Raw genomic sequence first — 12,661 nt, 5'->3', positions numbered from 1 at the left:
TTGAATTTTACCTGTCACCAATACTAAGTCCTTTATGCGAATCACTATTTTGAAGTCCACCAGCATAATTTATAGCGAATTTATAGGAAAAAATTGAATTACGAGCGTTAATACCGGATTGATTAATGCTAATTCTACCAAGTCTCCTCCTCAGTAGCTTTTGGAAATAGACCGAAAAAGGAACCTCGATTTTCATTTATAAAAAATATGTATATGTATGTATAGATGAGATGTTCGTCACTGAATAATATGTCAAACAATTCAGACTATAAATAAGCCCGTAAGTACGGTATTGACAACATATGTTGCTGTGTCAAATTTTAGGACGTCAGCATAAGCGGTTACAGAGATAAGCGATATGAGAATTTCAGTTTGTATGGGCGGTGCCACGCCCCCTTTCCCATTATCTAGCACTCTTCGCCGTAAGTACGGTATTAAAAACATATGTTGCTGTGTCAATTTTCGGGACGTTAGCATAAGCGGTTGTAGAGATAAGCGATATGAGAATTTCAGTTTGTATGGGCAGTGCCACGCCCCCCTTTCCAAAATCTACCAGTCTTCGCCGTAAGTACGGTATTGACAACATATGTTGCTGTGTCAAATTTTAGGACATCAGCATAAGCGGTTCCAGAGATAAGCGATATGAGAATTTCAATTTGTATGGACGGTGCCACGCCCCCTTTTCCCAAATCTACCACTTTTCGCCGAAAGTACGGTATTGACAACATATGTTGCTGTGTCAATTTTCGGGAAGTTAGCATAAGCGGTTGTAGAGATAAGCGATATGAGAATTTCAGTTTGTATGGGCAGTGCCACGCCCCTCTTTTCAAAATCTACCAGTCTTCGCCGTTAGTACGGTATTGACAACATATGTTGCTGTGTCAAATTTTAGGACATCAGCATAAGCGGTTCCAGAGATAAGCGATATGAGAATTTCAATTTGTATGGACGGTGCCACGCCCCCTTTTCCCAAATCTACCACTTTTCGCCGAAAGTACGGTATTGACAACATATGTTGCTGTGTCAAATTTTAGGACATCAGCATAAGCGGTTCCAGAGATAAGCGATATGAGAATTGCAGTTTGTATGGGCGGTGCCACGCCCCCTTTTCCAAAATCTACCAATTTGCGCCGTAAGTACGGTGTTTATAGCATATTTTGCGGTGTCAAATTTCAGGACGTTAACATAAGTGGTTCCAGAGATAAGCGATATCAGAATTTCAGTTTGTCTAGGAGGTGCCCCGCCCTCTTTCCCTGTACCTACCATTTTTCACCATAAGTAGGGTATTTACAATCTATGCATCTGTGCTAAGTTTCAGTTCTCCAGCATAATAAGTTTTAGAGATATAGTGGTTTTCACATTTTAGTCTATATGTCAGATGTCACGCCCCTTATATATCGGGATTTACATTTCTGGATTAGATGAAGTTATATCCTTTAAATCGGTGTATGTTTCATTGAAATCGAGCGAACGGTGCCTTCAGAAAAGGGATTGCAAAATTTTCTTGTGGCGTATTTATATATAGATATATACATATATATATGTATATATATATATATATATATATACGTAAATACATAGAGCAAGGATTTGATATGAATTATTTTTTCAAGTTTACAGGTGAGGGCAGTGCCCCGACTGTCTAATTTATCGTAAACCTTTTTTAAGGTTTCAGCAAGTGTAACAGTGAGTACAATATGTACAATAAGTACATTAAAAGTTTTAATTTTAAGATCTTAAAATCAAACCTAAATTTAGTAGGTTTACTGACTAATGAATGCTAAATGCAATCCTCAGCAAATAAATTAGTAGCTAATGAGATATATGACATTCAAATTAAGTATGTATTGGGTAAGTTAAATACAACTAAAAAATTTTAACTGATTTCCCTGCCTTTTACATGCAAATGCATATACAAATCGTCACCTGAAATGCAAAATGTCGTAACGACAGCGTCACTGAAATGGAAAAAGTGACAATTTATTTTTTGTTTCATAAAAGGATGTGGGGAGTTGTAATTCTATGAAATAGCAATCAAAAAGTGAATTTTGAATTTTTTTTTACGACTTTTTGCATATCAGTGACGAAGTTGTTACGTTATTTTGCATTGTGATTGTGATTGATTGTGACTCATGTACTCAAAGTATACTGCGAAAAATATTTGCATTCAATGCTAATAATAATCAAAGGAAAGAATGCTTGGACCGAGACTTGTTTTTTGAAGGTAGCTCTGAAAAAGTCATAAGTGAAAAATTAAAATTAGTGAGTACTTTTGAGATTTTTAATTTTGATTTCAATAAGTAAGAGTCCCAAACACTTGAATATTCATTTACGTGTCGTGTTGAAATCTATTTTTAAAAATAAAAAGCTCTTCTCGTTATACTTTATCGGAATCGAAACACAAAAACTAAGAATATTTCTAAACTCATACATATGCAAAAATATATGTACGTATATATGTGTTGAACAAATGTATGTACGTATGCATATGTTTGCATACCATTGTATAAAAGTACGTATATATATAGGTACAAATGGATGGACGTACGAAATAACATTAAAGACATTTTTTAAACATACATATATCTATCGCAAGACAATATTTCAAAAACGATTCAAATGCATACCCAGAAATTTTAAAATATGGTATCATAAAAAGTAGTATTAGTAGAAAAATAGCGAACTAATTTTACTTGCTTGTATGTTGCAAAATCTATTTAAAAAATTTTGCGGCTATTTATAGAAGAGCGGTCATAGTTAAAAAAATTAAGAAAATTTTCTAACGACAGAGAAGAAAGATTTAATTTCAAATTGAATCGGTAAATATGGCTTTTTAATCTTAAACAAATTTTAATAAGTGTCAAGTCTCTTACCTTCTTCTGTTGCTTTTCCCACGCGGGGTCAAGAAGTCCTTCGCGCTCCCATTCTTCTTCTTGCTCCATATAGCCGTCTCCATACTCCATGGAGAGTCCATTCTCCATCATCATGTTGTTGGTTGCAGTTTTTATCAGTTATTTATTATCCGTTAAATTTCGTTTCGGAGATTTGTTTACAATAATTAATTTATATCTTTTATAAATTTTTAGTTTGTTCCAATATGCAAAATCATGTGAAATGGTTAATTTAATTTGAAGATTTTAAGGATGAGTGAGGGCGTTATTAAAGTACTTTAATTCGTTCGGAGTATTCTTAAAATTAAATCTGAAATCCCAAACAAAAAAAATAAGTACTACATATTTTCATATTTTTATAAACACTATAATATACAAATGTATGCACATATGTACATATGTTGCACTTAATTTTATTCTACAATTGCTTATTAAGTAAATCACATCATATAGACATCATATCCGTTTAAATATTTGTACACACTTGTCAGGTACTTTAGGCAAAATTTCAGTTTTTCATCAATATGAAAAGATTTAACAATGCTTAAGTTGTATAACACTCGATAAAAATAGTTCCTCTTTTCTGATTTAGTTTTCTTTATTTTCTTTTCATTTTGGTTTTAAACATACATGCATAAACATCTGTACGGACATACATATGTATGTATGTATGTGTGTTTTTAATTATATATATACATATATCTACGTATGTATACAATATAACGTTTTTTCTTCAATTTTTAATATCCACTAAGACTTTCTATATATCAGCAAAAAAATAAGTGAAATTAAAAATAATAATAATAAACACCGTGTCTAATAAGTACGTGTCGCTTGAAGAGAGAATGACCCGCTCGCGTTGGTAGCCAACTCAAAACTAATGCTGCGCCAGTGATCAGCGGTTGGACAAACTGACTCCCAAAGCAATGAAAAATGTGCTGCATTCGCATGGTTATCTTGCCGATGCTCAATAATACTCGTTCTACCAATTGTACACACGAATTTTTATATACACCTTTGTTTGTCAAAATCAGGGTTGCCAATGAAGAAAAAAAATATTTACCATCCACTTGGAAAAATCTACCATATCTGGAAAATATCTACCAATAATCTTTTTTTACATGGTGACATGGTATTTGAGATCATATTAATGGCATCTTGGCGGTTTTCTTAAACCAAAAGCGAAAGTGATGAAACTAAAGGCAACAACGAAACTTCATTATTAAAAAACTTGAATTGGAGTTATTACAAGATAATACAGTGACTCAAAAAAGCGCCTGGTATTTTTTTAAATATTTTAAGAAAACATTTTTTTGCTCTTTTTTATAAGAAAATTGTTTGCGCTTTAACCAAACGCATAAAAATCAAGGACGTTTACAACATTGCGAAAAAATCAAAAATATTTCGTCTAAATTTCGGACTTTTTACCCTGAATGTTTAGAACCATTTTCGGTGTGCGGTTTTCTAGTCCATGGAATTGTAGTATAACCAACAATGTGCAGCTAAAAACTCCATTTGATTCAAAAAATATATTTGTCGGAGGTCTTTTGTGTTTTACTTTTCATTCGACATTTATAAAAACTGGTGGTGATTTTATAATTTTTTTTTTGTACAATCATAGCGTGTAAGTACAAGCCTGTCCATTTCTTCTTTTTTTTATAGAAACATTTAAAATGTTCAAAAGCTCCTAAAGATTTCAGTAAAATGAGTTTTTAATGGAGCACGATTTGTTCGCGTTTTATCGATATACATACTCACATATGTATGTATGTACGTATATAAAAAGTGTGCATTAATCGTTCGAAAATTAATGCAATAAAGAAGACTACACTTTTGGAAATAAAATAAACAATTTTGGTAATAATTTACCAAAGAGGCAACTCTGGTCAAAATGTAAATTCTTACATATATTCATAGCAATGTATCTAAATACATATGCACATATGCATGCTTATTTCCAAGTAAACAAACGGTACAGCGAGTAGTACACCAATACATAATATGTTTATATGTACATATGTAGGTACATATGTACATATATATATAATAATATTAAGTATTTTAAACAAAAAGTATCGGAGCAGAATATTTTTTTATCTTTGCCAATACATACATACATACATATGTGTGCTTATATCATTATCTGAAAATACATTGTCGAATTTGAGTGCGTGGGCGGCGGAATTAATTCGAAATTAAAGAATTATGCTAATCTTTTCGGAAACATAAAAGAGATAAGTCTCACTAAAAAATGTACATAGTATGTATTCGATATTTGTAATGTACACAATAAATATGCATGTAAGTATGCCATGAGAACGCAACGATTCGCTAAACAAGTTCAAGAGATTTACTCTAAGGCTCTCCGTTTCTCTTTTGGGAAATGAAAATGTACAGGAGAGAATTGGCAATCAAGTGATGTACTTGGAAATGTACAATATGTATCATACTTGATATTTTAGGTACAATAATACCTTAGGTATAACTAGTGAACCCGCGTGGCGATAAAACGCCAAAATTGAATTAAACTTTTTAAACAGGTAAAATCCTATTCAAAAGCCTCAAAAAGTATTCGTAATGATTCATCTAACCCATTTCTGAGTGATGAGAGGTTTTGTCTAACTACAAAACCTTATGGCGGTGACCATCCGTCCAGTATTATACGGGACAGTCCTTTTTTTTGGCCCATTGTCCTGGTAATTTATTTATGTTATACGGGACGCCAAATGTTCTGTATTTCTTTTAATGTCCTGTATTTGCCCCGTACTCGGTGTTTCGACGCCTTAACAGCTCATTAAAATGCCATACCTATGAACGAGTTCTAAGTGATGTTGTTATATGATCCTAATTTTCTCCATAACCAGTTATTATTTTCTAATCTGAATGCCTGTGATTCGAATCGAGGAATACATACATTGACCAAAATAGAAATTATGACTCGACATTTTAGTAAGTTTTGGCTATCTTTCCTTAGTTTGTTTAATGTTTATTATTTATTTTATGAAAGTAAAGCTCTTTTCCTAACAAAAACCATATATGTAATACCAAATTTCCAACTTTGCGCAAAAACTATAAAAATTAATTTAAATTAAAAATTAAAAAAAATTGGTTGCAGTTTCGTAACTCATTAAAATTTAGTATTATAAAGTGCGAGTGGAAAGTGCTGCTCATTTGCTTTGCTTCTTTTTCAAAAAAATGGTCGAACATACTTACTTTGTATGAACAAAATGCTTAACAATTGCTCAACAAAAAAAAAATCCAAACATTTATGGTAAGTATTATACTAAAATTTATTTTTAACAAATTTTACGGGGTAAAAATCTCAAGAAAATTGCCCTACAAATTTGTGATGTTACTATAAGGATACTGTTTCAGTGCTAATATATCTAGGATCATTGAAGAAGGCTTTAAGATCTGTAAGCCGTTGTGGAACAAATTTGAAAAATAGTTTTTTGTCCCGTATTCGGCTCTCATAAATATGGTCACCGTACTTATGGCGCATCTATGTAGAATCCCAGTTCTTTAATTTGACTTCTCATTTTGAAATTCGGTGCAGATCTGACGACCTTCAAAAAATAGGTAGCAACCCTAATTAAAAATATAATCAGCCTAAAGTTTTCTTAAAACTCTTTCGTTTGACACTTACGGTTGCCAGACGTACTGATTTTTCAACTCTTGTACTGATTTTATTAATTTCTTCAATCAGTACGCTAATGTCCTGATTTTTCAAAATTTGTACTGATTTGTACTGAATTTTCAATTCAAACACAATACTTTAGGATTTTCTTAAGGTTTTTACATAACGTTGTAATGTAAAAAGTTAAAAAGTAAGAAGAAAATAATTTAATTATAGTTGACATATTTCAGATAATGTTTCATATGCCAAAGAAAATAATACAACCAAAAGTTCAATCGTTTTATGGGCATTTCGCCGGGTCGTTACGTGCCAGTTGCGATAATATGGTGGAGCTTAAATTATTTAAAAAGAAGGCTGATGTTTTTTTGTCGAGTGTTGCTAGTTATCTCGAAAATAACTTTGAGTTTAATAAGTTTCAAAGTTTTTGCGTAGTTGAAAAAATTAATTTAAGCCATGTGGAATTATAGATGAAGTCCTTAAATAGTGGTACTTTTCCACAATTTGAAAAAATATTTAATTTAATTTTTTTGTCAATACCACACTCAAACGAAGCTACTGAGAGGATCTTAAGTATAAACTTTGCTTTCTGGCGCAAAGAGAGATACCGGCTTCTAATTGAAATTATTTAAAGTGAACTTCATATTAAAAGTGATTTTAAAATGAAATGTATAGAATTCTTTGACTATTTAAACAATGAAGATGGAAATGATCTCATTATTGCTATTCAAAACATATGTATAAAATAACTAGCTTATACCCGCGGGTTTCACCCGCACTTTTATACAAATATAGATTTTATTTCTGTGCCCATTTCGTTATAGCTCGTAATTTTTTAAGCGAGTTAAGGTATTTAGGCCGTTTAAAACTATGAAATTATAAGATCTCGTCTGCGCGCTAGGCATACGAAAGATATCAATCCCTCTAAGTTTACCTTAAAATGGTTCCAGGTATACGACGCGTAAACATGTAACCTTCTTGGAGGTGCTACGGCGGGTTCTAATATTTCCAACTCAAATTTAGTAACCTGGCCTTGATAAAATACCACTTCTCATTACTGTAGCAAATGCCTCAAGAGAGCTAAAGGAAATTTTTTCTATCAGTATGGCATTATAAAATAAATCTCCATAACAAATTTAAAATACTTCCAAAGATTTTCTATCCTTCCAGAGATATGTATTAAGAAATTTTTAGTATGTATGGGAGGCGACATGCCTTTTTTAATAACTCACATTTTTTCCATGAGCAATTGAAACATTTTGTATACACAACTCCATACCAAGTTCCAGTATTCTTCCACAAACACTTCCAGGGATATGTGGCAAGAAAAAGTCAATTTGCACAGAAAGTGCCACGCCCCTTTTTCTTATAACCCTAATCTTCTTTCATGAATTTAGAATTGATTTTACATACCCCAGTACCAAGTGCAGTACTCTACCATGAACACCTCTAGAGATATGCAGTATAAAAGTAAATTTGTACGGGAGGTACCATGCCCCCTTTTCGAATAACGCAAATTTTTCTCCATGAGTATGGAATTAATTTTGTATACACATCTCGGTGCCAAGTTCCCGTCCTCTGCAATACACACCTCCAGAGATATGCAGCATACAAAAATCAATTTGCATGGGAGTTGCCACATCACCTTTTCCAATAACTCTCATTTTTATTCAGGAGTATGGTATTAGTTTCACATACATACATACATATGTATTTCCATACCAACCTTGAGTACTTTACCCCAAACATTTGAAGGGATATGCTATATGAAACTTTCAGTCAGTATGGGAGGTGCTACGCCTCTTTTCCAAAAACGTCCATTTTTCTCCGTCAATATGAACATGATTTCACACAGTGTTGGAAAACTGTTAATCTGATTACCGATTAAAATGTTAATCGCGTTTGACGATTAAAATTAATTAGTCGTTATCAACTGTACGATTAATGATAACATTTTTTGAATCGTTAATCGCTGGCTGCGATTACGTTTAATTAATTTAAAACATTAATCGTTAATCCAATTAAAAATAAAATCTGATTAATTTGTCTAGTTTGTCCGAGTTTGAAACCAAACACCAGTTATAGTAATTATTTTGTGTTTTAAGCTTATAAAAAGCACATAATATAAACAAATTAAAATTATTGTTATTAGTAATACATAAACTGGGAACTTTTACAAACCTAGTTTGTAAAACGCTTGTTGGTATATATCTTAATGAAAATGCACACCAAATTGCTTAGATGGATGAGGAAACCCGACTTAGCCATTCCGGATTAACTTGCTTTGTGTGCACAGGGAAATTCCAGCATAACTTAATTAATCACCAAACCTACTTGATCAAATTAAGAGTTAATGATTAAAAATTAATTTTTTAATCGCGGTCACGATTAACTATTTAGTCAGATTAAAATTAATCATGATTAACTGTAATCAGATTGAACTTAATCGTATTAACTAACTGTTTAAAACATCAATCGATTAATGCCATCATTGATTTCACATAGATATCACTATACCAAGTTTCAGTTCTCTCCCAAAAATACTTCCAGAGATTTGTATGTAATATGAAAATTCCAATTTGTATGGGAGGGGCCTTGAGTTATCGGACTTACTTTCAGTCTAAGACCATCCTTCCGAAATCCGTAGTAAGTGCACTAAATTTCGTTCTGATCGGAAAACCGGTTAAGGAAGTAGCCTGTTTTTCAATCCAGGTCATAAACCATCTTTGAGCAAAATTTCATTTTCAAACAGGTGGCAATTCTTAAAAAAGTAGCCTATTTTCCAGTCTAGGTCATAAGCTATCTGTGTGCAAACTTTCATGCAAATGAGTTCAGTCATTTACGCGTATTAATTTAATTAAACTTTCCTAATACGTGATAACTTAAAATAGTAGCCTATTTTCCAACATAGGTCATAAGCTATCTCTGTGCGAAATTTCATGCAAATCTGTTCAGTCGTTTCCGCGTATTAATTTAATTAAAACTTTTTTAACAAGTGGCAACTCTTCCAAAAAAATAGCCTATTTTCCACTGTAGGTCATAAGCTATCTGCTTGCAAAATTTCATGCAAATCCGTTCAGATTTTGATTGTATTAATTTAATTAAACTTTTTTAGCAGGTGGTAACTCTTAAAAAAAGTAGCCTATTTTTCAACCTAGCTCATAAGCTCTCTGTGTGAAAACTTCCATGCAAATCAGTTTACTCATTTCCGCGTATTAATTAAATTAAACATTTNAAAATTTCATGCAAATCCATTCAGTCGTTTCCGCGTATTAATTTAATGAAACTTTTTTAGCAGGTGGCAACTCTTAAGAAAAGTAGCCTATTTTCCACTGTAGGTCATAAGCTATCTGTGTGCAAATTTTCATGCAAATCCATTCAGTCGTTTCCGCGTATTAATTTAATGAAACTTTTTTAACAGGTGGCAACTGTTAAAAAAAATAGCCTATTAACCAATCTGGGCCATAAGCTATCTGCGTACAAAATTTCATGCAAATCCGTTCAGTCGTTTCCGCGTGATGATTTCCCAAACATCAAAACATACAAACTTTCACATTTATAATATTAGTAAGATAAGATAAGATAGTAAGATTTATTGTCTTCTGTGTATAATGATGTGTACAATCATGTTAAAATGAATAACACTTTTATTTTTTTATGAACTACATTTTATTTATATACCAAAATATTGTTAAAGACAAGTACTCTGGCGTTTTAAAGTATTATCTGTTACTCATATTAATAATTTTGTTTGAACAAAAATGTACTGATTTTTTTAACGTGAAAAAGTCTCACGCACTGATTTCGTGCATAAAAAATCTGGCAACCCTATTGGCACTAATATTGCGATATTTCATTTAGCTTGTGTATAAGTAAAAAAAATTCAACTTTTCAAGCTGGTGTCAACTCCTTTAAAAGTATTTTCAAACTAAAATCTTTTCATCGTCTAGCATTGTGATACATATTTCAATTAATGGATGAATTAAGTTGAATTTGATTTTTTAAGCATATGGAAACTCTCCTAAATACAGTACACAAATAAATTATTTTCAAACCCATTTCGATTGATAACCATCCTTTGAGCATCCATTAAAATTATTAAATAATCTGAATTTAATCTTTTTAGCTGGTGGCAACCTTATTCTATTACAGTAAACAAATTCTTAATGTTCAATTTAAAGATTTATTAACATTCGTTCGTTTGATGCCCATATTTTAAAATTTCACGTAACTTGGGTATAATTAAACTAAATACAACATTCAAATTAGGCGGCAACCCTCTTCAAAATATTTGCAAACTACTAGCAAACAGATACCTTATTCACTTACCAAATTATTTTAATTAAAATTTAATTCGATTTTTTAAACATGTGGCAACCCTCCGACACCATTTTCAAAACCATTTCGGTTGATATTGTAACAATAACCTTATTGAACATCCACACCCTAAGTCCATTAATTTGGCACCTCACTTTTGAAAATCGAACGAATGGTGCGGATCTGAGGGCATTGAATATTAAATAATTTTAGTTTAATTACACGGTGCTACAAAAAAAATCATGAAATACTCCCGAAACAAAACCTAGTGTAGGTTGCAGCTATGGTCGAGTACAACGTGAAAATAGGTCCCGTATAGTTTCTGAACCCTCCATTTTTTCCATACCAAAAAAAAGAGTTATTTTCGTACTTGATGACGGTGCTTACCAGCTCAATGTGTATATCAAATTTGGTCGAGACCGATCAAGTAGTTTTTGAGATACGCATATATGATATAAGTGGGCGGTGCCACGCGCATTTTCCTAAAATTTTATGAGAAATAAATTTTTTGCTTAAGAGCCATTGTATATATCAATTTTGAGTAAATGTTGATGAACTTCTTAGCCACAACAATGGTTCAGTGCATGCCGGCCTTATATACGAGCCTCTAAGAAATCGCCTCATAGGAGAAACTGCAGCAAAATTACTCCTTTTGAAATACAATATGCGCCTTTTGAATTTTGACTAATAGGTTATAACACTGTATAGGTTAAGCACTCGTTCAATGTTCTAATAACTTACAAAATTTCTAAGTAATAAAAAATATTTTTCCTAACATTCGCATTCGCGACTGTGAAATATATGATATTCGAAACATCCCTAATACACAGATATAAATTCAAGGCCGTATTTTTGCTTAAATTGCTTAACTTCGACAATTTGTATGCAATTGCATTGGAAGAGGTATCAATTTGTTTGGAAATAAATGCTATTTTAGATAAATACCACATATTTGGTAACTTTCATAGAAATTAGCGATGATCAAAGTTCAAAAAATTAAGAAAAATAGGGGATGATTAAAATTTAACCGAAGAAAACTCCCAAAAATCTAAGTCTAACAATATATTGTTGTCAGAGACTGAAAATAAAAGTTATTTTACAATTTTTGACATCAAAAAGGCAAAGTAAAAAAATTATGCTATAACTTTTTAAAAGGTACCATTAGACTCATCTCACATTGTAATTTGTGATTCCTCCATGACTTTTAAAAATCTGACTTTAATCATTTTGGGCAAATAATACCGATTATATCTGCTTTTTATTTTTTTAAGGCAAAAATAAAAGTTAAAATTGGCCTTTTATTTTTTTGAGCAGAAAATAATCGGTAATTGTTGCCTTTTAATTTCTTCAGGCAAAAATAGAAGTCAAAGTTTCAAATCAAGTATTCCAGAGCTATGTATACTCGAATTTAATAGTTTTAAAGCTCCTATCTGGATTCTAATAACTCCCTAATACACAAATATCAGGGTTAGATCAAATCTAAATATGTATTCTTCTTCTTTTTTGGCGCTGTAACCGCCTAAGCGATTTTGGCCGGGTTCAGCAAAGCACGCCAGTCGTTTCTCCTCTGTGCCAGCTGACGCCAATTGGAAACGCCAAGTGAAGCCAAGTCCTTCTCCACCTGATCTTTCCATCGCAGTGGGGGCCTCCCTCTTCCTCTGCTACCACCAGCGGGTTCCGAGTTGAATACTTTCAGAGCTGGAGCGTCGGTGTCCATTCGAACGACATGACCAAGCCAGCGGAGCCGCTGTATTTTAATTCGCTGCACTATGTCCATATCGTTGTAAAGCTCATACAGCTCATCGTTCCATCGTCTGCG

At 32.4% G+C, this 12,661-nt stretch overlaps 1 protein-coding gene and 1 long non-coding RNA gene across 5 annotated transcripts in view; one reads left to right on the top strand and one right to left on the bottom strand.

Annotated features, from left to right (window-relative positions):
• The window catches only part of Actn (alpha actinin), a 76,616-nt gene extending 72,828 nt beyond the window's left edge, over positions 1-3,788 (bottom strand). For 3 of the 4 annotated variants that reach the window (XM_017612172.1, XM_017612175.1, XM_017612174.1), the window contains exons 1-2: positions 3,703-3,788; positions 2,874-3,201 (exon numbers count right to left, since the gene is read on the bottom strand). In XM_017612172.1, coding sequence (XP_017467661.1) covers positions 2,874-2,987 — 114 coding nt within the window. In that variant the 5' untranslated portion in view covers positions 2,988-3,201; positions 3,703-3,788. The remainder of the gene's footprint in view (positions 1-2,873; positions 3,202-3,702) is intronic. The other variant, XM_017612173.1, reaches the window with a different exon arrangement.
• A 7,274-nt stretch (positions 3,789-11,062) lies between these two features.
• Positions 11,063-12,661, top strand: part of LOC108360038 (uncharacterized) — a 21,090-nt gene continuing 19,491 nt past the window's right edge. Inside the window, exon 1 of the long non-coding RNA XR_001847039.1 lies at positions 11,063-11,160. This is a non-coding gene — a long non-coding RNA (uncharacterized LOC108360038). The remainder of the gene's footprint in view (positions 11,161-12,661) is intronic.

The sequence above is a fragment of the Rhagoletis zephyria genome, unplaced genomic scaffold, assembly GCF_001687245.7.
Source record: "Rhagoletis zephyria isolate East Lansing unplaced genomic scaffold, Rhagoletis_zephyria_1.1 Rzeph_scaffold_00507, whole genome shotgun sequence".
Classification (NCBI taxonomy): Eukaryota; Metazoa; Arthropoda; class Insecta; order Diptera; family Tephritidae; genus Rhagoletis; species Rhagoletis zephyria.
Note: the sequence above shows the minus strand (reverse complement) of the source record. Positions and strands in the feature narration are given on the sequence as shown.